Raw genomic sequence first — 27994 nt, 5'->3', positions numbered from 1 at the left:
GTTGGTTTTTTAAAATATTTCACCAATATGAAATTGGTACTTTACCTATTTTCCTTTAGAGTATACTGTATATATTGAAGGTTCTGGTTAATGGAGATTTTGTTGAATTTATCATCTTGTTGGATAGTTTCATAGTTGCTTTTCGATCATGTTTTTGGAATGCTGCTCTATAACCTTAGATATGTAATGCTATTTCTGTGATGTTTGTACATACCTATATTCCTTGTGGGCACTTTCATTATCAGTAAATTTCAGCCTTGGAAGAAAGAAATAGAGCCACTTTGGCTTGCCTATGTGCCTTCTTCCTGCATACCTGAATATCTTCAGTCCTGTTGTCTGGCCTGGAGGGAGTCAGGTAAAGGCAGTAAGCAGGTGAGTGCATTTAAAAGCTCTTCATATGGCTGTCCTAAGGACTTGTGTACAGTATGTATTTTTGCTTCTCCCATTATTAAGGAGGACCATCATGTGAAAAGTACTAAGACTAATAAGATATTTAGACAATAGTACCTATATGCATTGAGAGGTGAGTCTGCTAGGCACAGTTACACAGTTCAGAGATGCTTCTTGACTTGGCTTTCCTTCTCCATTGGTAGGAAACCATGATGGATCATGCTTTGCGTACTATCTCCTATATCGCGGACATTGGAAATATTGTTGTGTTAATGGCCAGACGTCGGATGCCCCGATCAGCTTCTCAAGACTGTATTGAGACCACACCTGGTGCCCAGGAAGGAAAGAAACAATACAAGATGATCTGCCACGTCTTTGAGTCAGAGGATGTAAGTAAATTATTTGTTAATTGGTATGAAAGAGGCAGCATCCTGTGCTGCTGAGGTATCCAACATGTATCCACTGGCTGCATTCCTGCTGGTAACAGTCTCCAAGAATGGCTGAAGCAGATTCATGTGATTGGGAAATATTTGAGAAAGTAAATAAAATATAATAGAACAGAGATGTGTTGTTGCTGCTGTTGTTCACTTGTGTCTGGCTCTTCATTACCCCATTTGAGGTCTTCTTGGCAAAGACACTGGAATGGTTTGCTACTTCCTTCTCCCATTCATTTTACAGATGAGGAGACTGAGGCAAATGGGGATAAGGGACTTGTCCAGGGTCATACAGCTGGTAAAAATCTGAGGCTGGATTTGAACTAACATCTTCCTGACTCCAGGCCTGGTGTTCTATCCAGAACAGAGATAATGTGTGGTTAATATGTTGTTTTCCAAATCAATATCCCTGCCTGGAGGGATCTACTGGAAGGCCACGAAACTGTACAAAAAGTACAGTTTAGTGGCCCCATTTCTATTTGAGAGTATAGTGGACAGAGAGAGCTTAGAGTCAAGAAACTCTAAGTTCATTCCCATGTCAGACAGCAATGTGACCCTAGCCTTAGTTTCCTCATCTATAAAGTGGGGATAATAAAAGCTCCTCGCTCATAGAAATTTTGTGGGGATCAAATGAGACAATATTGTAAAGTATTTTGTAAATCTTAAAGTGTTATATAAATGGTAGTGGCTATTATTATCATTATTATTATTGATGTAACTATAACCATACTTTTTCCACTTCATATTGTGAAGCTGGATAGAATTAATTAGATGAAAACATTCAGAACTCTTCGGAAACCATGGACTACGTAAAGATCCAATGTAAAATTATCTTAAGAGTCAGTGGAAATTCTTGGAGTCCTAAATTTTTCTATTAGTCCTTATGTCAAAGATATTTTGGATCAGCTATCTATATTTCCTCTCTAAGCTGGTAATATGACTTCACTCAGTTGTCTTTAATTCTTAGAACTCTCTGGCACTTTCCTACCACTCTCTGACTAGCCACCAGGACTGTCATACAGGAGTAAGGGTCATTTAATATCTTGGTGGCCAAATGTTATGCAACATTTTTTTAAAGATGGAAGAGACCTTACAGATCATTTAGTCCAACCTTCATTTTTTTCAAACAAATGAAAAAACCGTGGCCCTCAGAGGCTAAATGATTTGTCCAAGGTCACTCAGTTTTTTAGTGGCTGGAATAGAACCCAGATTTTCTGACACTTGGTCTGGTGCCAGTTTTCCCCTATACCAGGTGGTCTTTAAGAATTGAATCACATTAAATATCCACTTTACTGAACATTCTGTTTAAATAAATCCTCCTGTGCATCATTTTTTTTTTGGTTTGTTTTTGCAGGCAATGGGGGTTAAGTGACTTGCCCAGAGTCACACAGCTAGTAAGTGTCAAGTGTCTGAGGCCGGATTTGAACTCAGGTACTCCTGAATCCAGGCCGGTGCTTTAACCACTGAGCCATCTAGCTGCCCCCCCCCCCCCGTGCATCATTTTTAAAGCAAATAATTCCCCCCTAAATTTTCTAAATTGTCTTTGACATAAAATTATTTTTTAAAAAAGGTATCAAATTTGCTAAGAGCTACACATGCTTGTATCTGAAAACATGTTTGGCAGTGTTTTCACATGTTTTATTTGCCTCTCTGCATCACAACATTGGGCAAATTCATTTGGGTATATTTAACTTTATTAAAAGTTTAAAAAAATCCAACCACATTTGATCAAGCCACTTCTAAACCTTTTGAATGATCAAGTATGACGTTAAAGTCATCATTTCTAAAGCTAGATTACATAGGGGAAGGAGGGGAAAAGAGTCCAAGGAACCCAGTCTGGGAGCATAATAGTACCATAGCCCCCTGTTTCTCCAATCTCCCATCCAGCTGCCTTGAATCTCAGCAGAAGGCAAACTCAGGCAGAGAGACTGAGCAAGCACAGAAACCTGGTCATTCAGGTCTTTTTGGTAAGTTCATGTGAGTCCCTTTCCATTGTTTTTGTTTTGCCTGCTTTGAGGACCCAACTAGGTCCAACAAGCTTGAGATGCTCAGGTTGCTAATGCCAAGTTTAATTAAATATGCCTACACACATATATTTTTGGAAATCTGGAAACCTGAAAAAGACATTCTTGTGTAAAAAGGATTTGTGGGTATCTTAGAAACCAGTAACAGTGGAATTAAGTCTTGTGTTTCCAGTCTTTATAATTAATTTTAATAAGCAGTATTAGAAACTTTATTTGGAAAAAAATCTTGGTTTTGATGGACATGGGCCAGTTCAAGGTTTCTTATGTCCCAACTGACTTTTTCCACCTCTTCCCTGCCACCTCTAGGAAGATGAAATCAGTATCTTGAAGCAATAACATCAATGGGAAATTAAATTCTTAAATTCAAGTCTTCCCTTAGAATCAGATTGAGAAATTTGTTAGGATTGTTAGGGATAGAAAGTATTAAGGGAAACATGTTAAAGTATGAGCAAAGACAATATGAAGTTGGAGACGAAGACCAATGAAACAAAACAGAGAAGAGAAACTAATAGGGGAAATATACTTCTTTATTATTCTTGTATCTCAATTTAATGGTACCTTTCCCTTGGAAAGTCTTTAGTATTGTTGCTTTCTAAGGGAACTATGAATCTAAAATCAAACTAAATCAATCGATAATCATTTGTCAAATACTTATTATGTGTCAAGTACTGTGCAAAATGCTAGGAATAAAAAGATATATATATACACATATATATGCAGCTAATGCTAGGAATAAAAATATATGCATATATAATATATATGCACATATATTTAGATCTTTTTATTCCTAGCACTCAGCTATGTGTGTATATATGTATGTGTGTATATATATGTATGTGTGTATATATGTATGTGTGTATATATGTATGTGTGTGTATATATATATATGTATGTGTATATATACAAACACACACACACATACATATAAAGTCCCTGCCCTCAAAGAGCTTACATGCTAAAAGGGGAAACAACATATGACAGTCAGAATATGCATGATAAGTACAGAGTAGTTGGAAGGAAAACTCAAAGGGAATGTCATGGATTCTATCTCCATCATTTAATTGAAACTCCTTTCTTGAGGTCATAATTAACCTCTTAACTGAGAAATCCAATGGCCATATTTTCCATTCTTGATCATTCTACAGCATTTGACACTGTTGATCACCCTTTCCCTTTTGAGTACTTTCTCTTCCCTTGGCCATCATGACACCCTACTTTCCTGGTTTTCTTTCAAGGAAGCTAATCTCACCAATTGTTTCTTTTATTGGCTTCTCTTTCTCTTCATCCGGTCATTGTGTGTTCTCCAGGCTTCTGTCATTGGTCCTATCTATAATCATTACTTTTTCTATTTCCCTGCAAGCTCCTTATTCTTTTTACTTAAACTGTTTCCCTCTGTTATTGATTTCCTGTATTTCAGTCTTTGACATCCTTTTCCTCTAAAGTCATGTACTTATTTTGTAGCTATCTTGTACATATGCATATTGTGTCTATGTATCTATACACTCTATGTATGTATATGTCTACACATGCACACATATGAATGTACACATATATACAACATTCTTCTTTCTCCCCTATTAGAATGAAAGCTTCCTGGGGACAGGAACTGTTTTCACTTTTTCTTTGTATCCTCAGCACTTAATATAGTCCCTGGCACATGGTAAGTACTTAATAAGTATCTTATTGACTAATTGATATGATTGACTTCTTGTGAAAGCTCTAGCTATAAGGCACTTATACTTCTTTGCCTCAAACTCAACGTATCTAAAACCTAATTTATCATCTCTTCCTACTAAGACCTCCTTTCCACCAAAAGTTCCTTTTTCTATCATTTTTCCTGTCTTTATCAATGGTAACACCATTCTCTAAGTCACTCAGGCTTGAACCCTTGGGGGTCACATCTGACCCTTTATTCTCCTTTCCTTGTACCCAGTTAATCACAATTAATCTTACCATTTAGTGATCTCTTTCCTTTTAAAGATTTTTTTTGCCTTCATTGCTCCCTCTCTATTCTTATTACTACCACTTTAACTAGATTCACATCTCTTCATGCTTGAATTACTTCAAGCTGACCTTTCAAGATTCAAGCTTTCATCCTCTAAAATATGCTATATGACAATGTGAGTATTCTTTCAAAAATACCAATTTTATTATGAGATTTCTCTATTCAAATATCTTTAATGACGTCCTATTTCTTGCCTCATAATGTCTAAACTCCTTTATTGGTTTTCAAGGATTATTAGGGTTAGGACCAACATACTCTTTGTGTATGTTGAACTTTTTTGCTCAATTATTACCACTTTGCCTTTTCCCATTTCCACAGTATTTATTACCATGTTTCTGAGTCTGAATCTAAGGGAAGATAAAAGGGCTGGAGGAACATTTCTCTGTTCTCCAAAGAAACACGGAGAAAAAAGTGTTCCTTGAAAAAATGAGAGAAGTTTAAAATGAACACAAAGAGGAAAAATAATCTATCTTATAGATGCAGAGGGGAATCTATGTCTGTATCAGGAGGTGGAAACAAGAATGACCAGGATGTTGGGAAGGACAAGGAGACCCAGTGAACCTTGAGTGAATTAGATAAAAGGTTTAAACTCTTCTAGTCCAATAGAGGGTAAAAAATGGACCTTTGGGGTTAGTCTTCATGAGTTCTGTGTAGTGATGATGAAGATCTGTAGGTCCTGCCAGGAGAGCGCCTTCTTGTAGCAAAGGGTAAACAGGGAGTTTCACAAAATAGTTGTAGGGTTCCAGAATTGAAGGTAGGAATTTTTGTTTGGTGTAAGGGCAAAATCCCTGGACATCAGCAGAAGGGTACTGGGGAAGTCACTGTGTGGAGATATAGGGGGTAATAGAATAAAATTGGGTGGAGGAGTAATTTACTTCAGCCCTTATCTGGTAGCTTCCTATTTTAATTATTTAATGAATGTTTTACTTAATTATTTAACTAATCATTATTCTTGCTAGCTAGGTGCTATACTTTTGTGTTTATATGCTACTGAAGAATTGCATGTACTATCAGCAGTCTCTAAGTTTGATGCTCTCTAAATTCAGCTCCATTCACCTCCCCCCCCCCAACCTCACCCCCTCTTACTGATCTGGGTTACATAAGATTTAAAGCCATAAGAGACCTTGTAAATCAAATCTTATCCAACCCAAGAGAGTCAGTGTGGTACCGGAGAAAGAACCCTAGTAAATACTATGTAACCTTGGTAAATTATTTAACTTCTCTGGGCCTCATGAGTTTCCCAATCTATGAAATAAGGGGACTATACTAAATTATCTCTAAGGTTTCTATCGCCTTTTAATCTGTGATCTTATGATACTTCATTTTTATATATGAAGAAAATAAAGTCCAAATAGGTTTAAGTGACTTTCTTAAAGTTACATAGGTAATAAATAAGTGAAAGAGTTGGGATTTGAACCTAGGCGTTCCAACTCCAAATTCAGAATTCTTTCCATTATACCAAGAAACCTGGTTTATGAAAAATAGTAATTATCCAACAGACTCCTGGAACTTAACAGAACTGCTTCATTTTCCTGGATGGTAGAAATAATGCCCTGAAGCAATTGATGGTCATTTCTGCAAGCCTCCAATTTGAAACAAATTTTTGAATCCTGATACTGTCAACTGCCAATTATCCATGCTAACTCAGGCAATCAGATAATCCAAAACAATTTATATTTTGATTTGAAATGCATTAGATTTGTGATTTTTTGAAGAATGGTGAATTTGCTTGGGATCATACTAAAATTAATTTGTATTCCCCCATCATACACAGATTGATAGCAAGGGGAGAAAGTGGAAGCATGGTATTTAGCATAAAAAAAACCCAGTTTGATAATGAAAATTTGCAGCAAATTGAGACTTGACAATCATAAATTTGAAGTATCCTTCTTTAAACAATATATTTTTCAAATAATCACAACTGGCAACTTATTTGGGATCTGTCTCCCTCTGAGTAATTCCTTGCTATCAGGTCTCCTATGTGTCAACATCATAGGACCAGCTCCATTCCCAGGTACAGCAGACCCATAGGTACTTTTACTAGTTGAGTCATGTCTAAGTCTTTGTAACTCCATTTTGGTGATGGTGGTGGTTGTTTGGAGCAAGGATACTAGAGTAACTGCTATTTCTTTCCTCAGCTCATTTTACAGATGAGGAAACTGAGGTAAACAGGGTTGCCTGGGGTCACCTAGGTAGTAAGTGTGAGGTCAGATTTGAACTCAGAAAGATGAGTCTTGACTCCAGGCCCAACACTCTATCCACTGTGCCACCTAGCCTGAAATTTCTATTTTGAGGCTAAGATATTTTATATCCAGAATTACTATTATAAAGTATCGGTAACATCAGTGGAAAAAGAAAGGAGTGGGATATGTTGGATCACTTATCCTCATGAATAAGAATGCATTCAAACCCTGAAAAGGGGGTTCTGAAGGAAGGGAACTTAAGGCAGTTGTGATGGGTGTGAAGGGTCTGGAACCTAGGGATGAAGGAAAGGCAGAGGCCCATGGGTCCCCAGAGAACAAAGCTTCTTAAATTGTGGGTTGTGACCCCATATGGGGGGTCATGTAACTGAAGGTGGGGCTTGAAAAAAAATTGGCACTACTTTATGTATACCTATTTTATATACCTATAAACCTGGGGTCATATAAAAATTTCTCTGGTGAAAAGGGACCGTGAGTGAAACAAGTTAAGAAGCCCTGTTATAAAATATGCTAAGGTTGAGATTTGTTGTGGTGGTATGGAGGTTTGGGGCTCCGAGATGGTGAGAGAGAAGGTCAGTGTTAAAAAGAAAACTTCCGCAATGGGTCAGCTGAAGTGACCCTTTCCCCCATTCTTTCTGTTCCCCAAGCCTAATCTCTGTGCCTCTGTTTACTGGTACAATAGTGCCACCTTGTGGCCATAAAAGCCAATATGCGCTATAAGTGAGGCATTTGAAGCTCCCTTTTCCAGAAAAGTAGATGTCATGCCACATAATGTTGTGCTTTTGCCTGAGAATCTCAGATCCTATCCTCATCATAATTAGTATGCCCCCAATCACCACTATAAACCAGGAACAACAGTAAAGACCCATTTAGTAATCCCAGAAGTTTGGAGTTTGTGATCATTTTTCAGACACAAGTGGATATGATTCTTATTCATGTAAAAGAAATGGAATTAATTCCCTCCTTCTAATCTTTTGGGGGATTTATTTGTAAAATCTAAAATTAGTAGCTTATTAAAATAAAAGGCTTAGAAATTTAAGGATGTTTCTAGTACAGTGACATCAACTTGTAGCATGTAAAAGGACCTCATTCTGGTTATGTTATATGAGTTGTAATACTTCTATTAACTTTCCTTATTAATAGTAATTTGTATCTTAATTACTCAGATTTTAAAAGAGCCTTGATTCCATTGGTGTGGGCACTAGCTTGGCTGACATAAATTATAATGCCTTCCTTCCATACTTATGCACGATTTCATGAATTCTTGCTGTCAAAAAAAAAAAAAATCATCACCTGGTGACCAGCCTAGCAATGGGTTTCTCTTTTCTAAGCTAGGCTGCTCCTCTGCTGACAGGCACCCCAACTCAAAGACTTGCTTGCTAGTTTCATGGCACCTCCCAGGGCTTATGGTCTGCTGACTGAGCCCTTAGTAACTCTCAGGGTCACTTCTATAACATGGTCAAAGGATTCATGTAGGAGTTTAACAGAGGTGTCATAAGCAGAATCATAAAATTTTAGAGCACAAAAGAACCTTGGTAATCAAGAGAGAGTAAAGAATTTTAACACCTCTAAGAGATGATCTGGTTTAACCCTCTCATTTTATAGGTAAGGAAACTAAGCCTTGCAGAGGTAAAGTCAAAGAATTAGCCAGTTGCAGAGCTAGAATTAGAATCTAGTACTAGAACCAAGGTCTTCTGATCTCCAGGCCAATATTCTTTCCATTATACCATGAATCTAGCCAATATTTTCCTTTATAGGGGAGAGCATGAAATAACATACAGAGGGTCATAAAACTAACATATGAAAAATATGAAAGCATCTTTGATTTTGGCAGCTTGGGGAACTCCTGGGGGTAGGGAATTAGCTCTACCAGCATAGACTGTAACTAAATAGAAAAATCATAGTAAATAGCCTATGCCAAATTAGAGGTTAAACTTGTCTAGGGTCACACATCTAGTAGATATGAAAACACAGGTTTCAAATCTAAAGGGTTCCTTATTCCAATCCCAGCACTCTATTATGCCATGCTACCTCTGTTAATAATAATAATAATTATTGGGGCAGCTAGGTGGCGCAGTGGATAGAGCACCGGCCCTGGAGTCAGGAGTACCTGAGTTCAAATCTGGCCTCAGACACTTAACACTTACTAGCTGTGTGACCCTGGGCAAGTCACTTAGCCCCAATTGCCTCACTAAAAAAAATTAATAATAATAATTATTATTAATAATAATCAATAACATAGGTAGCATGATAATAATAATAACTACTACTATTATTATTATTAACCATTGCTGTGATTTCCTTAGAGTAAGAGGCTCCAGGGAATGAACCTCTTCTACCGACAATGATCTGCAACCATTCTGAAACTTAGGGTCTTCTATAGTTGCTCGGGGCATTGAAAGGTTAAGTGCTATTCTCTGGACAGTGATGGGCTTTGGAGGCCTTCTCTCTATCCACTATGCTTCAAACTTCTTTTATTCTAAAGCTAGCATAGTACTTTGGATCAATCAATCAACAAACATCTATTAAACATTTATGTGCCAGGCATTGGAAAATAAGTAAATCACTTTTTTTTCTTTTAAAATATTCTTTGATTGTCACTGTCATATTCCTCCTGAGCCTTTCACTTCATTATTACAAACCACGGAGGCTTTGTTTTCATCTTAGCCCGATCTGGGAGTTTGGATCTCGAATCTTGTCCAATGAATGATGGAAGTAGCAAGGAATACACAAGAGTAATGTCATTGATTTTTAAACGTTGTGCTCTTTTCCATCGACAGTGTGGCAGATATCAGATATGCTTAAAATATAGCCATGTCTAAGAAAATAGGTCCTGGAAGACAAATGGATTGATTGGTTCTGTTGCATCAACACCATGGTAGAGGACGCATGGCCGCTGGGCCTAGATGAAGCAGAGGAGAGATGGTCCTGCCCAGGAGCAGGCTGTGTTGTGACATTGATGAACATGCAGGTCTCGTAGCCTACGGTGAAAGCCAGCTTATGAGATTCCCTTTATTGCTGGCAGAGAAGATTGGAGCGGATAGGCAGGCCCAGCAGGGAGAAGGCCTCATGTCATCACCTTCGGCAAAATGAAACCCAGACTGAGGGACGTGAGAAGAAAAGAGAAGTGCAGAGGGGAATTGGAAGGCGTCCGGGGCAAATCTTGTGATTCTACTTTGTGATCATAGATAAAGACCTGCTGCCTCAGCTGAGGGTGGGGAGACGTGGGACTCCCTTAATGAGGAGGGAGCTGTGCTTCTTAGGAGGCAGCACATTGAGGATTCAGGAGAGTGATTTAATGCTGGGATGCCAAAGGCTGTTTTCATTTGGCAAGTGCATCAGTACAGGAATCTTATTACCCTGGATGTTTCATTTCCTAAGTGGTTGGAAGGAAAAGAAGGGTAACAATGCCAATTCATATTTATGAAGTGCTTTCCTAAAAACCTTGGGAGTCAGGTAATACAATGATTGTTATCCCATTTTTACTGAGGGCATGGAGACAATTCATGGCTAGCAAATGTCAGAGCTGGAGCTCAGACTCAGGTTGTCGAACCCTGAGACCAGTGTCCTCTGTATTATACTGCATTGCTGTTCAAGGTCAGGGTCTTACTTGCATAATGCTTATGCAGATCTTTAGGGGAAACCCCCAGTCTCTTGTTCTACTAGGTGGTTTTCTGAATTTTAGGCATCTACTCTCCAAAGATGCTGAAGGCTTTGCTGGCATATAAATGAGGGATCATTTAAAGGAATCAGCTTCACAAGTCAATGCAATTGCATCCATATTTATTAAGTACCTACTATGTGCCAGGCACTGTGCTAGGTGCAGGGATTATAAAGGCAGAAGTGAAACCGTCTCTGCTCTCAAGGAGTTTAAATTGGTTCTACTGAGCACAAAGATGGAAAAGATGTTCCTAGACAAGTTTGGGTAGAAAAAGATCTGAGGATTTTCATGGGTTGCAAATTCAGTGTTTGTTAATGTGTCACATTGCCATCATTCAAGACAAGTGATATCAGGCTCTAAAAAGGCACAATATCCATAATGAGGGAGGTGGGAGTCTGATGACACTGTTTGCCTCAGTTTCCCCATCTATAAAATGAGCTGGAAAAGGAAATGGCAAATTGCTTCGGTATCTTTGCCAAGAAAACCCCAAATGGGGCACAAAGAGTCGGTCATTACTGAACAACAACAACAACACTTGTATTTTTAAAAAACATTTCCCAATTACATTTTAATCTGATTGGGGCCACATTGAGGAGGCAAGGGGTAGCCAGAGGACCCTGAGTTTGACACTTATGTTGTGAAAGGTATCTATCAATTTAGGTATTGGTTGGACTACATGACCTCTGAGATTCATTCTAATTCTGAAAGCTGGTGATGCTGCTGACATATCCTTATTTAGTTATTCTGAATTTCAGAGTTTCAGTAGGGGTCTATAGAGATCATTATGGTCAATTCCATGATACAGTTGTTTTGTTTTGTTTTGTTTTTAAGGTTTAAGTGATCTGTTTTCTCCATTTTTTTCTCTTTATCACTTGCTTCAGTTCTGAGAACAATATGACATTTAGAAAATGCCTTCCAGAATAAATCTCACAGGTAGTAAGTGTCAGAGACAGGATCTGATCCCATGTTTTTAGACTCTAGAGCCAGTGATTTGAATGAAAGGACTTTTGAAGAACTATCGAACTCTTCCCTTAAAGGTCCTTGTAAACTTAGTGGAGTTGTGCTCCTCTCTGTATCACTCCTGCACCTTAGTGCCTGAAGCCTGTGGGGTATCATCTTTTATCTCTAAGCAATCCCCTGCTCTGCCTGGATACTTGGAAAGGAAATCCATCCTAGGAGGAATGGCCATTGTGTCTGTCATTAGGCCTTGCGAGTACCTTTGGAGGCTACTGGCAGGGCTAGCCCTAAACATAAGCAGCTAGGCCATATGATTTAGGGAGGCCAGAAGGCACCTCTACCCACAATAGTCTGTCTCCCCTACCCAGCTGCCATAGTGTCTGCAATTCCATCTTTAGATGTTTTTCCCCTTTGGGTTAAGTTTTGCTCACTACATCTACTTTTGAAACCGGAGATATTTCCTTAGCAGGAAATTAAATTCATAACACTGGAATGAGAATTCATCTGTTGTATTACTTTCCTCTACTTAACAGGAGGGCTCTGGGAGAAGCATAAAGTTCCAAGTGCTGGGGTTAAGAGGTAAAGGGGGTAAAGGAGGCAGAAGGATGTATGTGTTGCAAGTGGGTATGGGAAGGAGGAAGGAGAAGTCCACCAAAGACTTCACAATTTTGCCAGAGGTTCTCCCTAGCTGTGGGTATTGATCAAGGTCCAATCATTGCCAGATGGGGAATGGAATTCCTTCCTTCCTTCCTTCCTTCCTTCCTTCCTTCCTTCCTTCCTTCCTTCCTTCCTTCCTTCCTTCCTTCCTTCCTTCCTTCCTTCCTTCCTTCCTTCCTTCCTTCCTTCCTTTCTTTCTTATTCTAAAGGGCAGATATCTAAGCAACTGACCCTTGGAAACCCTATGTACTCATTTTGCAAGCCCTCCTTTTGGGAATGACTCTCAGGAGCCTGTGGCTGTGGTGCTTGCTGCCTTTCCTGATGCTTGGAGCCAGCGGGGTTATGCAGAACAAAGTTTTCAATTATGTCTTTTTTCTTCTTTGACAGGCGCAGCTGATTGCTCAGTCCATTGGCCAGGCATTCAGCGTGGCCTACCAAGAATTCCTACGGGCCAATGGCATTAACCCCGAAGACCTAAGTCAGAAAGAATATAGTGACATTATCAATACTCAAGAAATGTATAATGATGACCTTATACATTTCTCTAATTCAGAAAATTGCAAAGAGGTAAGCCTACTGCTTTAATTTTCCAGAAAAGAGTTCTTAAATTATATTTATCTACTAACTTATGCATTCCTGCTCCAGCTTCTTATCATAATTGAACAATGCAGTGGTGGAAAGAAGGCATTTTTATAGGAAAATACCTCCCTTATATCTAGGCTTATCAGGGATGCCTGACGTTGTTGGTTAGAGCCTTTGTACATCCATCATAAAAATAATTGCTTTTACATTTGATTGAAGTGGGGAACAAAGCCTGCATCTTACATGTCCTTGTAGTATTGCCTACTTGTATGTTGTAATGAGGTGTTGATATAACAAAGGAGATTGTAATCAGTTTTAATGACCTTGAAAATTTACATTTTAATGGTTTTTATTGTCACTGATTGGCACTCAGCAGTTTGGAAAAACGGAGCTGACATTTCAGAAAAGCATTCTTCCATCTTTTGAAATGAAATATTTACAGAATGTGTTTGGAGTGCCTGGATGCTTTTACATTCCAAATCTGTGAACTGGTTTTGGTCAAGTGCAGGGAGATACCCATAGGAGGCTTTTTGCTAAACTCTGAGGATAGAGACATTCAGTGGACCTGGCCCATTAGCAAAATGAGAGAAGAGGAGGAGGAAGCTACCCTTGTGCTAGCCTTCTTTTGAAGCCAGCTTGCTTAGACTGTGACAAGGGACTGTTCTGTAGGTACCAGTTGTGTGCAGGCACTAGCTCTCCCATGGGTCTGTGAGGCCGGCAGCAATGGATATCCAGGGCACCAATTGCCTGGTACATATTCTTGCCACTGTAGGGCCAATTAACCTTTATATTCCCCAATCAATTCCTTTGATAAACTCAGGACCTTTCTGAAACTGGAATCAGTAGTTTGGCTGTGAAGAGAAGTGTCTCTGAGTCATGATCCATGGACTTTCCCCCTCATAGTTGTTTGAACCTGTTGAAGCTTAGTGATCAGTAGGGTCTACCAGTCCAAGATGGCAAGGAAGCATCATACTCTCCCTTCTTCACTGTCAGATGTGAAACTGCAGCCCCATTTGACTACTCTTGCTATTGTTTAAGGTAGATAAAAGGGTCATTCTTGGTTTTCCTACTTCGGGCAGAGCTTGTATTGGTCAGCTGGTAGAGAGGTTTAACATCTTGATAAGTTTTCTCCTTATCCAGATCCATGGTGAAAGTCTGTGTTTAGGAGCCAGGCTGTCTTGTCTTTACTTAAAGGAGAACAAGGTACAACATTGCCCATGGTGAGAATCTCCATTTGATAATATGACTGAGCTGATGTTTATTAAGCTAGTGGCCAGTGATAGAAAGATGTAGGGGGGGAAAAAAGAGATGCAATCCTTTCCCACAAGAAGTTTACAGCCTACTTGTTCAGTCATGTTCAGGCCTGTGTGACTCTTCATGACTCCATTTGGGGTTTCCTTGGCAGAGATACTAGAATGGTTTGATATTTCCTTCTCTAGATTGTTTTACAGATGAGAAAACTCAGACAAACAGGGGAAAATGACTCATCCAGGATCACAAAGATAGCAAATGTCTGAGGCCAAATTTGAACTCAGGCAGATGAGTCTTCCTGACTCTAGACCTACTACTCTATCCACTGTACCACACAACTGCCCTTTATGGCCTATTAGAGCCTTTCTATTCTTTCGGGCTGAGCCTGCTGGGACATTAATCCAGAGAAGACTTGCTTACTCCACTGAGTATACAAGATCATGGCCACCGAATGAGAGTAGAGATAACTCTCTTATTGCAAAATGTGGAAGTTCCAAAACAGTATTCCAGTGATGTCCTCTGAGTTTTCAACACTGTCATACTTAAAATATGATGTGTATGTGGGGTGGAAGAGAAATTAAGATTAGGTTTATAGTGTCTTTATCTAAGTCCTATTTTAGTTTCAGAATTGATTTGGGCTAACAACCAGCCAACAAGAATCTGTTACCATTTGTGGAATACAAAAGTGGTACAAAATATCTTTATTTTTTAGGAGCTTTCAGTCTGAGGATTTCAGATGCATACACATGAAACAATATTGAATTATTTGTGTAGGATGTGTCCAAACCACAGGGTGGTGCTATGACTCTGAAGGACTTTAGAACCTTTGGGAAGACTCACTATATTGATTGAGTTACTCTGAATCCTTAATGTGGCTTCTGTATTGGCTGTGCGGAAGACTAAAGACCATCGTATACCTAATATGTGTGTTTGTTACCCTGAGTGCTTATGTGGGATCTGGGGATCATTTTGCTTCCATTTGTATGGATGTAGACCTGAATTATAGTCCGAGTTTTTCCATGGACAACTCTGATTAGGGGAAATAGGAGTCAGAGGAACTGGAGGAGTAACCTAACATTGAACCCCATCTGTGTATGTCCAGACCTTGTAACGCTAGGCTATGCATAGCTTACAAAGGAGATTCTAATTACTATAATTGCTAAATTGTATGATACAGACATTAAATCCTCTAAGAGTGAAAAGAGGAAGATCAGAGACCTAACTGGTCCCTACCTACAGTTTTTCCTCCAATCTGTCCTATGTATCCATGTCAGATTGTCCTAAAACACCATATTGTATGTATAATTTTTTTTCTAACAAGAACAAAAACAAAACAAAACAAAATCCTTCAGTGTCTTATTACTTCAAGCCAAATCTTTACTACCTATCATTCAAGGCCCACCACAAGCTAAGTACATCTAACCTTTCCATAATTATTTTGTACTATTTCTCCATATACTATGTATCACTGTAGCTCACTCATTTATTCATCACCTCTTAAATATGCTTTTGTTCCCATTGTTTCCTCTGCCTAGAATATCCTCTTTCCTTTGATAAATCATACCCTTTCCTATCCTTTGCCTTCCTCCCTTCAAGAAACAAGCATTTATAACATTCTTACTGCTTGCCAGTCCAATACAAGTGACCCTTCCTCCTGAAGCCTTTTCCACACATTAAGACTTCCTTTGACTCGGATCTCCATTAGCACTTAATGTCTATTCTACTCATTTAGCTATTTGGCCATGCTAGTTATTATTATTTTTTTTAATTTATGTCTCAATGTCCCTAGGTATACTATAATCTGATTCAGGGTAGAGACTATTTCTTAAGCATTTTTTTTCTTTCAGTGCCTAGCACTTGCCTTGTACAATTAAGAGCATGATTTTCATTCAATAAATGTTTACTTATTGATTGACCGAATGAAGAGTGGGCTAAAGCTGAGAAGACTTCTTGTAGGAGATGACATTTGAAAAAAACCTAAAGGATGGATAAAATCTGTATACATGGGGGGCAGCTAGGTGGCACAGTGGATAAAGCACTGGCTCTGGATTTAGGAGGACCTGAGTTCAAATCTGGCCTCAGACACTTGACACTTACTAGCTGTGTGACCCTGGGCAAGTTACTTAACCCCCATTGCCCTGGAAAGAACAAAAACAAAAACAAAATCTATATACGTAGAGGGGAAATGGGAGTGCATGCTAATTGAAGGATGCACAATGGACAAAGGCCTAGAGGTCAGGTGAGCATGGCAGGTTATGGAGCAGGAGTAGGATCTAAGATGTATTTTGAGATTCAGTCGAAGCTAAAGTTAGAGTGGGATCTTGAATGCCAGCCAAAAGAATTTAGCTTTGATGTTACAGGTACTGGAGAATTACTGAATATCTCTGAGTAGGGGAACAAACAAGATAAAGGCTATGCTTAAAGACCTTTGGTGCAATGGTGGTATGCAAGCTGGATTGAAAAGGAGAGCCTGGAGCCAGGGATACCCGACATGAAAATACTACAATAGTTTAGGTGAGAGGTGATGAGGGCCTAAAGTTAGATGGTTTCAGTTAAAAAAAAAAAAGAGAGAGAAGGAAGGAATGGATATGAGCAATATTTGAAAGGAAAACTAAATATGAAGGAGGTGTAAAAAGGACATTTTCCATTTTTTTTTCTTTTTTCCCTGTGCTAATATGGACAGCATCAGGGACGTCACTTTGTCACATGTGGTCCATACTGCATGTACCTGGTTATCAGTTCCCTAATAGAAAAAGCCCAGGAATTGAATAAAAAAAGAACACTTTACTTAATGAAAACTAGTCACTTATATTTCCCCCTAGAGTTAGAACCTCTGTTGCCTTAATTGATGATTCAGATCACACTTCGATCATCACATGTAAAACAGGAATGACATCCACTGAGCAGAGTTGTGAGGAAAGTGCTTTGTTAACCTTAAAGGGTCATACAAGTGTGTTGTTATTATTGTCATCATTATGACTATTGGAAGTCTTGCAGTGTAATTAATTCCAAAGGCACTGATTACATATTCCCCAACTCTTGGGATTATCTAGCATGTGGAGCTATATGAGTGATGGGATCGAGTTTTACTACAGACAGAGAGGGAGAGAGAGAAAGAGACAGAGACACAGAGAGAGACAGAGAAAGACAAATATAGACAGAGAGAGGCAGAGGGAGGGAGAGAGAGAGAGAGAGAGAGAGAGGCAGAGGGAGGGAGGGAGAGAGAGACAGAGAGAGATTGTTAGATGTTATAAGTAAGAAATCCTCTTGTGGCCAGATCCTGAACTCAAGGGCACAACTCTGCTAAGGTTAATATGGCTTCACATTATGGCATTATGCCAACAAACTCCCTTGGGATATAAGTGGAGAGAGCAGGTATTTGTCCAGTTCTCAAAATTGGGGGTCATCTTTAGGGCTTGTTTCCTGATGTGCCAGGTGGATGCAGGATGAGAGCCAGGCACATTAATGCCTATTTTATTTCATTGCAGCTGCATATAGAAAAACAAAAGGGAGAAATCCTTGGTGTGGTGATCGTGGAGTCGGGCTGGGGTTCCATCCTCCCCACAGTCATTTTGGCTAACATGATGAATGGAGGTCCAGCAGCTCGATCTGGGAAGCTGAGCATTGGAGACCAGATAATGTCAATCAATGGCACCAGCTTAGTGGGTCTTCCACTTGCAACATGCCAGGGAATCATCAAGGTACTAATAATCGCTCGCTCTCACTATCTCTCTCTCTCTCTCTCTTATTTCTCTTTCTCTCTCCCTCCCTACCTCCCTTCCTCCATCTCCTTTCCTCTCTCTTCTTTCTCTTCTCTATCCTCTCTTCCTCCTCTCTCTCTTCTTTCTCTCCTCTCTTATCCTTCTACCTCCTCCTTCTCCTCTCTCTCTGTCTCTCTCTCTCTCTCTGTGTCTCTCTCTGTCTGTCCTCCCCCCATGAACTTCTGAGAATTCATCATTGATCCTTATTCTTTCTGTGAGACTTTTGGGAGGGGGGAAGTCTGGTTTTGTTTTACTGAGAACTAGGTCAACATCCCTTCAGAGAAATACCTGGGTCAGGAAGAGGAGGTGCTCTACATTTCCCCAAGGATAGAGTTGGCTTCCTCAAATCGAAAGCCTCTGCCATTCCAAGTGATCCCTCACAAACAGTGGGGTTCATAGAACAGTATTTATAGTGTGGACAGGAGGGTTCCATGGACTCTTAGAGTTGGAAGGGACTGAGAGGTTGGACAATACCTGTAAAAGGATTCCCTCTGAAGCCATTTCAAGAAGAGGCAATCCAGTTTGACCAGTTAGCTGGAGGACAGTGTAATACTCCAATGTCTCTCTTTCTGGGCAACAGCTCCATGTAATGGTTGTCTACAAGGCACCATTTCCATGAATGTCTGCCCATAAGTTAGTAGGGTCAAGATGCTGCTCTTAGGTTAGGCATTGAATGAAATGAAAGGACCCCGTTGTCTCTAAGCTGTCCTAAGGCTGCTCCTACTTTTGTTTTTTTCCATTAACAAGCCTAAATTTGAATTTTTGAAACTTTTACTGATTACTATTAGGGAAATAAAGAGTGTCACTATAAATAGGAAGATGACTACAGACTTGCCACATTTTAAACAATAGACATGTTTCTGAAGAGTTATAGTAAGGTCATTGAAAGTCAAAGCCAGGAAGATCAATAGAGATCACATGACCCAAACTCATCCTTGTACAGATAAAGGAGCAAAGCATCTACCAGAGAAATCACATGTGGTTTACTTGATAGTCACATGGGTCAGGAATTGAACCCAGATCTCCTGAATTCCAGTGGATGATTCTTCTCACTATTCCTAATATCAGACCCAAAAGGGATCTTCATTTTCTAGGTCAAGAAAGCTGAACTCCCAAGAGAAGATACTTGCTCAAGTGAGCTAGTGGTAGAACCAGAACTAGGGTACAGTTTGTATTTTTGAGTGAATTCTTAAAATGCATCAAGGGAGCTCACTATTTAGAGAAAAATGTGAAAATGTTTCTATTTAATTAAAAAAAAACAACATTGTGTCATAATTCATCATTGCCTAATTCATTTTGCAAATTTGAATGGTCAACATTAGGGGTCACCTCCTTGCCTAAGTGGGGCACGTGTGCATTTATGCAGTGGTAGGGAGAAGGCAGGAATTTTAGAAACCCATGGGTCCAGATTCCTTTTTCCTGGTGTTTCAGTGCCTCCAGAAAGTAGCAAGTTTAAGGTTGTTAGGGACCCCTGCTGAGCTATTGAGCACAGTGCTGATTTAGCCAATGCTTTGTACACATACAGAACCATCTTGTCAGTTTATAATTTATTCACCACCTAATCAAGGCCACAGTATTACAGAAGAGGATGAGGGACTGGTTCCCTTGTCCTCCTCCCACACTCCCTCCCTCTGTGTTCTTCAGGGCCAGAGAAAGCAGTTTCATTCCTCGTTTTTTGTCTCACAAAATAAAGGCCTTTGTTTGGTTCAGGAAATCAAACACAGTGTCTCAGCACTGGACTAAGCAGATAGCATCTGCCTAATGGGCAAATCATACAGATAAACCAGAGGACAGATTTTCATATGGGTACATAGCTGACTAAATTCTTAGCTGTCCAGCCAGGTTCCCCACAGAGAAGAAAGCCAAGCTCTGGGCTCCTGCCAGTCAGCCAGAGGACAGTGTAATACCCCAATGTCTCTCTTTCTGGGCAAGGGCTCCACGTAATGGTGGTCTACAAGGCACCATTTCCATGAATGTCTGCTCAAAAGATAGTAGGGGTGAGACTGTTCTTAGATTAGGCGCTTTTGATGACACAAAAGGCTCCTATTGTCTCCAGGCTATTCTGAGTGTTGATAAAATGTCATCTTATTGGAAAAGCCACAGAGGAAAGGGAACAGACTTCTCTGGGCCTGATAGAAAGACAGCTCCCCTAGGCTAGAGGGAGCCAATTTGATTTAATGCTATAGGAGCAGTTCTCAGTCACAGAAAATGTTCTTTTTATATACAGTTCAAGAGAACAAGAGGCAGAAAGGGTCCTGTTGTCTCAGGAATTTGGGCTATGCCTTCATGCTTACTTTTTATCATCAAATTCAGCCCCAGGCAGCCAGAAAATTGAAGACTTCCCAATCAGATATTACTGTTTAGAATCAGAACCTTTAATCTAGAAAAGCCCGTGGACATCATCTTGTCACGGAATTTTTAAAAAGCATAGCATCTCAGAATTGGCAAGGCCCTAAAAGGTCATCAGAGGGGCAGCTGGGTGAGCAGTGGATAGAGTGCTGGCCTTGGAGTCAGGAATACTCATATTCCTGAATTCAAATCTGGCCTCAGACACTTAATAGCCATTTCACTTTGGGCAAGTCACTTAACCCTGCTTGCCTCAGTTTTCTTATCTGTAAAATGAACTGGAGAAGGAAATGGTAAACCACTCCTATATCTTTGCCAAGAAAACCCCAAATTGGGGAGGGGGAGGGTTACAAAGAGTTGGACATGACTGAAAAAATGACTGAACAACAACAACAGATCCAACCCCTACCTAAAATAAGCATGCTATCTATGCAGTCTTCATCAAGCACCATCAAACCACTGGCAGACATTGAAAAGATGAGAAATTCATTCCCCCCTGAAGTATCTGATTCCAATCACGGATAACTAATTATTAATCAGACAATCAACAAACATTTATTTGGAGCCTACTCTGTGTCAGGCCCTGAGGACACAAAGATAGGAGGAAAATTTTCTGCTCTTAAGGATATTACATTTTAACAGAAGAGATTACAATCTAGCATTCTAAGACATTTTTTTTCCTAATAACAAGCCAAAACTACCATCTCCATAACTTTCATCCTTTGTGCCTAGTTCTTCATCTGAAGCCAAACCAAATAAATCTACTACTTTTTAGTATATCTGAAGACAGTTTTTCTGTCATTTCCCTTTCACTTTGTTCATCAGTCTCATTCCCCAAATCTTTTCTTCTGGCCAAAGGCTAATGATTCCTTCAACCAGTCTTCAAATGACATGCTTCTCAATTCCATTTACAACCTGGTGACTATCTTCTGGTGAGTTCTAGCTTGTCAATGTCCTCTCTAAAATGTGGTTACTATAGTATCCTAAGAGGACTATTACTTGCCTTGTTTTGGATACCACACACCTCTTTAGTTGAATATAAAATTATCCTTTTAGGGTTCCTGGCTCACTGTGACCTCATACTAAACTTTCAGCCCATTAAAAGACCTAGGTCTTTTTTTTACATTGTCTAACCAGGTTTCTACCATGCTAAAGCTTGAGCAGTAGGCTTTTTGAACTCAAATGTAGAACTTTACATTGAACTCTCACATATTTCATCTTGTCAGATTTGATATGTTGTTCCTATGTGTCGAGATGTTTTTAGATATTGAATCATTTACTTATTTTGTTAGCCATTCCCGTTGTCTTTGTGCTATGTACCAAGTGCCCTTTCTTAAGAGAAGAATTCCCTTAGAGAACCTCTTCCCAACAACATTCTCTGCAATACTACATTATACAATTATTTTTGGAGAGTGTAAAATTATTTTCCCAACATATATAGATATTCAAGCCAATTGAATATAAAACTAGCAGGGAAGATCTTAGGATCTCCCTAAATGCAGTATGGCTGTTTATTGCTTACTGCAGCTTGGCATATTAACCCATATGAGATTTTTGTCACCATTTCCAGTTTTGTTTCCTGACTCATATCCATTTCAAACCAGAGATATTTCTCTGAGGGTTTTTTTTTTCTTTTGGTCATGGAGAAATCAAGGTGCTCTCTTTCTGAGCCACAAGCACACTTCCTATTTTCTGGTTAAAAATACCCTACTTCTAACCCAACTTGAATCCCAACTCAGTAGTTTCTTTGAATTAGCTTCTCTGTTCTCTGAGCACCTGGCCTAAGCTCTCTGATTCTGTTTCATCTCCTACACTTCAACACTTCCTCAAGTATTTTGATGCACAAATTTTCTTTAAAAAAGCTCACACATTCTCTTTGATCATTGTAATAGCCAGGGTACCCTTAACATTCTGCCCGGTTGCTACTTCCAGGTCCATCATATTGAAGATGTCATCCATAGTTTACAGGTTTTCATTTCCATTGTATCTTTTCTACCATACCAGAATAAAATACATGGCATAAAGCAGAACATTTGCTTAAACCAGAATGTAAAGAAAAACCAACCAAGCAAAACCCCAAAACAAATAATGAAATCAAACAGCAAGTTTTCTCACCACCCACTTCCCAAGGTTATGGTTGAGCATCATAAACAGGTTTCCCTCACATATAGCTCTATTATAATGGTTAGTACCTATAGTCTTTGCAGACAGTTCACTTCCTTCTTATCTCCATGTGTTGGGCTGACTCCTTAACATGGCCTTGGAGTTTAGGGGAAAGAAAGGGTATTTGAAACTTGTTAAATAGATGAATGTAGAAGCCTTCATGTCTTGAAGCCAGTTCTCAGCTTGATAATGTAGAAACCTTGATATCTTGAAGGTGCTACATCTGAACATAGGAACAGTGGGGCAAAGTAGAGAGCCCTGTTGTTTTGTCTTGGGAATCAGTGTGAAAGGTTTCTATTGCCAGGTCTATCAGGAAGCTCAGGTAAAGATGAAAGAGGCCTTGGTGGAGTCATAGATGAACCACTGTGGTGATACAGGACAGCAAGGGTTGATTGTACCAGAGAGACAACTGGTATGGTCCAGAAATAGCTCCCTTTTTTTTTTCTTTTTTCCTTTCTTTCAATCTCTGCTACCAAAGACTTCAGCCTTCATCTCATTGCTCCTGACATCTCCACACAGTTTTAAACCTTGGTACATTAAAAATATGCTTGTCTAGGGGCAGCTAGGTAGTGCAGTGGATAAAACACTGGCCCTGGATTCAAGAGGAACTGAGTTCAAATCCAGCCTTAGACACTTGACACTTACTAGTTGTGTGACCCTGGGCAAGTCACTTAACCCTCGTTGCCCCACAAAAAAACCAAAACCAAACAAATAGATATGCTTGTCTAGTCAGAATCCATGCTAAGGTAACATCATCACCTACAGATTTTATGCACCAGCTTTTGAGAGGATTATAGGTCTCAAAGGGAAGCTAATATTTGTATTCCACAGTAACTAGAGGAAAGAGGATGTGAATGAGATGAGCTAGATTAAGCCAACTAGTTTCACCCAACTATATTGTTAGACTCTGCCACTAATTAATTATATGACCTTGGGCAAATCAACTAATTTCTGTGGAGTGGTGGCAAAAGCACTGAATTTGGAGTTAGTTGACCTGGGAAAACCTCTATGAACCTGGGGCAAGTGACTCTTCTCTGAACCTCAGTTTCCTAATCTGTAAAGTGAATTGGTTAAACTGGAAGCTGCCGAAGATTTCTTCCAGATCTGAATCCTATGTTCTTTTGTCTTCACTTTCCTTATCTATAAAAGCAAACAAGGGAATTTATTAAGCACCTACTATGTGCCAGAAACTGCTAGGTCCCATAGATACAAATACAAAGATAGAAACAATCCCTACCTTCAAATATCTTATGTTCCATTATGACGTAGTTAGACTATATGATTCCTAAGGTTCCTTCTGCCTCTAAAATTTCTGTGATGCTAAAGATGCAAAGGATATTTGGGTTAGGATAATCATATGTATCTCTGCCTGTTTGACAGGGTTTGAAGAATCAGACACAAGTGAAACTCAACATTGTCAGCTGTCCACCTGTCACAACTGTCCTCATCAAACGACCTGACCTGAAATACCAGCTGGGCTTTAGCGTACAGAACGGGATCGTAAGTCAACACTCCTTTACAATGTGCTGTCTTGATGAGAAGCTATATTTAAAGCCTTAATGCAATGGATGCTATAAATTACTTAGTGGTGAGAACTTGGCAGATTAGATGCTTGCAGTAATCCCTCTGCTCTTGTATAAAATGTCTTTGTAGCAGATCCAACTGGGGCTGCAGTATTCTGGTAGACTGGTTCTCTGCAGAGGTCATTTTCCAGACAAACAGGGCACCTGTCTGTGAGTGCCTAGGTTGCCAAAGGGCTCACAGTAATGTCTCCCTGCCCTCCAGCAGAATTATCTTCATGACCAGTCTTGGCCAATTATCTTAGTCATGGCAACACTGAACCACCCAAACCACCCACGCATGAAGGCTAGACCCAATCCTCTGGGGCCAAGGTCAGGGCCCCATGTGCTGCCAAGAGACTTGGCCATGGGGAAGTAACTGCTGGAGGGGTGGCTTTCACTGTGGCTTTTCACTGCTTGGATCTCTCAGAGCTAGCTAGAGTAGCAGCATTTATTTGGAATGATGACTACAAAAAACAAGGCTCTGTATTCAAATTTTGCATGTTCATGTTTATGGGAAATTGGGGTAGCAGCTTAAAAACCCACAGCCATATCCAAATCCCATTTTCATGAATACTTTCAGTCTGTCAGCTCATTGACCTGAGTTTGACTGCTTAGATTTTTGCTTTCTTTGCCTTTCCATAAGCATTCTATGAGGCAGAGTTTCCAGTGAATAATGAAAGTGTTTAAGGCAGATCACAAAAGAAAGGGGGAGGGGAAGAAAGGGATCTGGATAATTCACAACCACACAATCAAACCTTGAGTAACTGAGAGTTGAGCATCCTTATATGAGAAGGAGGGAGAGATAGGGGGAATGATGAGTACAGTGAGAGTATATTTGTAGAGAAAGAGCTTGAAGTACACTTCAAAAACACAAATTATATTCTTTTCAATGAATGGTATGATCACTATATCTTACTTCCTTTAGGTCTGTAAAGAGAAATAGTAATCCGTGGTTTGGGTTCAACCCAATAGCTACAGAGGAACAGCCACAGATTTAGAAGCTGGGAAAAATTGCAGAAGTCATCAACCCCCTCACTTTAGAATGTGAAAACTAAGGTCTAAAGAGATTCATTGGCTGGCCAAATTCACACAAGTGGCAGAGGGAGGATTCAAACCCAGATCCTCTGTCTCCCCATCCAGTACTCTTTCAACTTGGAGGCAGTTCAGTGGCACAGTGGAGAGAGTGCTGGGTTTGAAGTCAGGAATGCCTGATTTCAAATCCAGTCTCAGTCACTTAATAGTTGTGTGGCACTGGATAAATCACTTAATCTCTGCCTCAGTTTCCTCATTTGGAAAATGGGGACAATAATAACACCTACCTCTCAGGGTTGTTGTAAGGATCAAATGATATATTTGGAAAGCACTTAACACAGTGCCTGGCACTTGATAAACTCTGTATATGGTATGTATGTATGTATGTATTATTATTGTTATTAGTATTATTATTTCTTTACCATACTCTAGATTTGATGTTAGAAGGACCAAGCTTGAAACCCACCTCTATCACATGTCACATGTATGACTTTGGACAAATCATTTCAGCTTGCCTTCTCTTAGTTTACTACTCAGTAAAATGGATGTTTGAACTAGGTGACTTCTAAGGTCCCTCCCAGCTCTCAATCTATGATCCCATAATAAATATCTAGATTAGGCAAGTGTTCCTTTGAGCCATAATGATTTAGCCAAGCACAGAGTCATTTCCCCTACAATATCCAAGGTTCCCAGGGACAGAGTAGTGTGCTTACTAAGTAACTTGACATGAAGGGAAGATATTTTCCCTGAAGAACGTTTTTCTTTTAATCATGCTTAAATATGTGCTACCACTTACTAGTTAAATTCTGACATTTGGACAGCTAGGGGGCACAATGGATAGAGTACTTGGCCCTGGAGTCAGGAGGACCTGAGTTCAAATCTTGTCTCAGACATTTGATACTTACTAGCTGTGTGACCTGGGGCAAATCTCTTAACCTTAATTGTCTTAAAACATCTGGGGCCATCTCCAGTTGTCTTGATGTCTATTTTGCCACTGGACACAGATGGCTCTGGAGGAGAGAATGAGGTTGGTAACTCTTTTTTTTTTCTTTCTTTCTTCCTTTTTTTTTTTTTTTGTGAGGCAATTGGGGTTAAATGACTTGCCCAGGGTCACACAGCTAGTAAGTGTCTGAGGTCAGATTTGAACTCAGATCCTACTGAATCCAGGGCTGGAGCTTTATCCACTGTGCCACCTAGCTGCCCCTAGCCCTCCCTCATTTAAATCCAATTCACTGCAAGTCATGACATCATCTCCTGATGTCATTGTCCTCTTTGAGAATGAAAGACAAACAACAACAAAGTCTGACATTTATCCTGGCTTTAGTGTGTGCAGTTTTTTAGTATTGCAGATTTTAGAGCTTTAAGGGACCTTAGTTGACACAAGACCATAGAATCATAGACTTAAAGCTGGAACAGACCATAGAGGTCATTTAATTCAACACACTCTCCCCCCCACACACACACACACTTTTTTTACATTTGAAGAAACTGAGATAAGAAAGGTTTTAACTTGCCCAAATTTCATCTAGCCCAACCTCCTGATTTTAAGTGTGGAAAATGAGTCAAATGACTTTCCCAAGGTTGGTCACATAAATGGCAAAGTCAGGATCTTAATGTAAGTTTTCTGCCTCTAGACACAGTGCTTTATCCATTGTATTGAACTATCAACTTCTTTAGGAAATAAAAAATAACAAAATTAAAAGGTCAAAATGTGCTAGGGTTCCAGTGATATGTAACGATTGGAATGACGCCACCTGCTGGACACTTACTGTAGAAGAGTTCCGCCCATGAAGCAAAGGTCTTTGAGGGCAAGACCAGGAGTCTTTTCTTTGGCATCAAGAAGTGACATTGGGTAGTGGGAGGAAGAAGGAAGAGACTAGCTCTATGTCTCTGGCTCTTTCCTCTGGACTCTGGTGGAGAGTGGAGCTAGAAATGTGCTCTCCCTTTAATAGATAGGAATCTAGGACTTTCTCTCTTTACCAAATTCTTATTCTCCTTAATAAATGCTTAAAAGTCTAACTCTTGCTAAAGCTTATAATTTATTGGCGACTGCTCATTAGATATTTTAGACAGTTTAGCTAGAATTTTAGCCCTTAACAGATAGAATCCAGTGGCCTCATTTAAGGAGTCAGATTTTCTTTCATTTACATCAAGAAATAACCTTACTTATTATGCCAGTGGAAACATTTTATTTTTATTCTTTAGAGTTGATGTTTATGGTATCTTCTACTGACCACATAATAGAAACAGGAGTATCTCAGGGAACTTAGTAGGGAAAAAGGAAAGATGGCTCTGTGTGGCACTGGGAGCTAATTCCTTTTTAGGAAGCTATTTAGTATAAATAAATATAAAGTAAAGTTTCAAAGAATCAATCAATCAACAAATATTGATTAAACTACCGCTGTGTTCCAGGTACTGTGCCAAGTACTGGAGATACAAAAGGAGGCAAAAGGCAGTCCCTGCTCTCTGGGAGCTTACAGTCTAATGGGGGAGACCACGTGAAAGCAAATTTACAGAAAGCAAGCTATATGCAGGAAATAATTAACAAAGGGAAGGCATTAGAATTAAGAGAGATTGGGGAAGGCTTCCAGTAAAGTAAAAATGTGAAAGGCAATATTTATAAATAGTCACTTTCATTGCTTTCTGCTGTGCTTTAGAGGCAGTGGTGATTAATTGATGGTATGATAAGTTTAGAAAGACCTGGGTTCAAATTCCCCCTCTGATACTAGCTGTGACACCCCAGGGAAGGCCTAAAACCCTTAGTGCCTCAAGCTGCTATCTAAAACTGAGGTGGCTGGTGAAAATTCTTCCACCAGGAGTCCCCCCCCCCGCCCCCACCTCGCCAACCCCCCACTCCCTAAAGCAAAATCACAGATCCTTCCAGTGTTCCTGTATTTCTTTATTTCAGGGGTAAGAGGGATGGGGTAGAGAAAGTACAGACCTGTTGAAAACATTAGCTAGGGGGGAC

The 27994-nt window shown here is 39.7% G+C and overlaps 1 protein-coding gene across 4 annotated transcripts in view; it reads left to right on the top strand.

Annotated features, from left to right (window-relative positions):
- APBA2 (amyloid beta precursor protein binding family A member 2) overlaps positions 1 to 27994 on the top strand; it is a 373381-nt gene that overhangs the window by 305405 nt on the left and 39982 nt on the right. For all 4 annotated transcript variants that reach the window (XM_043987875.1, XM_043987872.1, XM_043987873.1 and 1 more), the window contains 4 exons: positions 594 to 779; positions 12717 to 12896; positions 17651 to 17863; positions 23813 to 23932. In XM_043987875.1, the coding sequence (XP_043843810.1) occupies positions 594 to 779; positions 12717 to 12896; positions 17651 to 17863; positions 23813 to 23932 (699 nt within the window). The remainder of the gene's footprint in view (positions 1 to 593; positions 780 to 12716; positions 12897 to 17650; positions 17864 to 23812; positions 23933 to 27994) is intronic.

This window comes from Dromiciops gliroides, chromosome 2 (genome assembly GCF_019393635.1).
Source record: "Dromiciops gliroides isolate mDroGli1 chromosome 2, mDroGli1.pri, whole genome shotgun sequence".
NCBI classification, from domain to species: Eukaryota; Metazoa; Chordata; class Mammalia; order Microbiotheria; family Microbiotheriidae; genus Dromiciops; species Dromiciops gliroides.
This window is presented reverse-complemented; position numbering and strand designations above follow the sequence as displayed.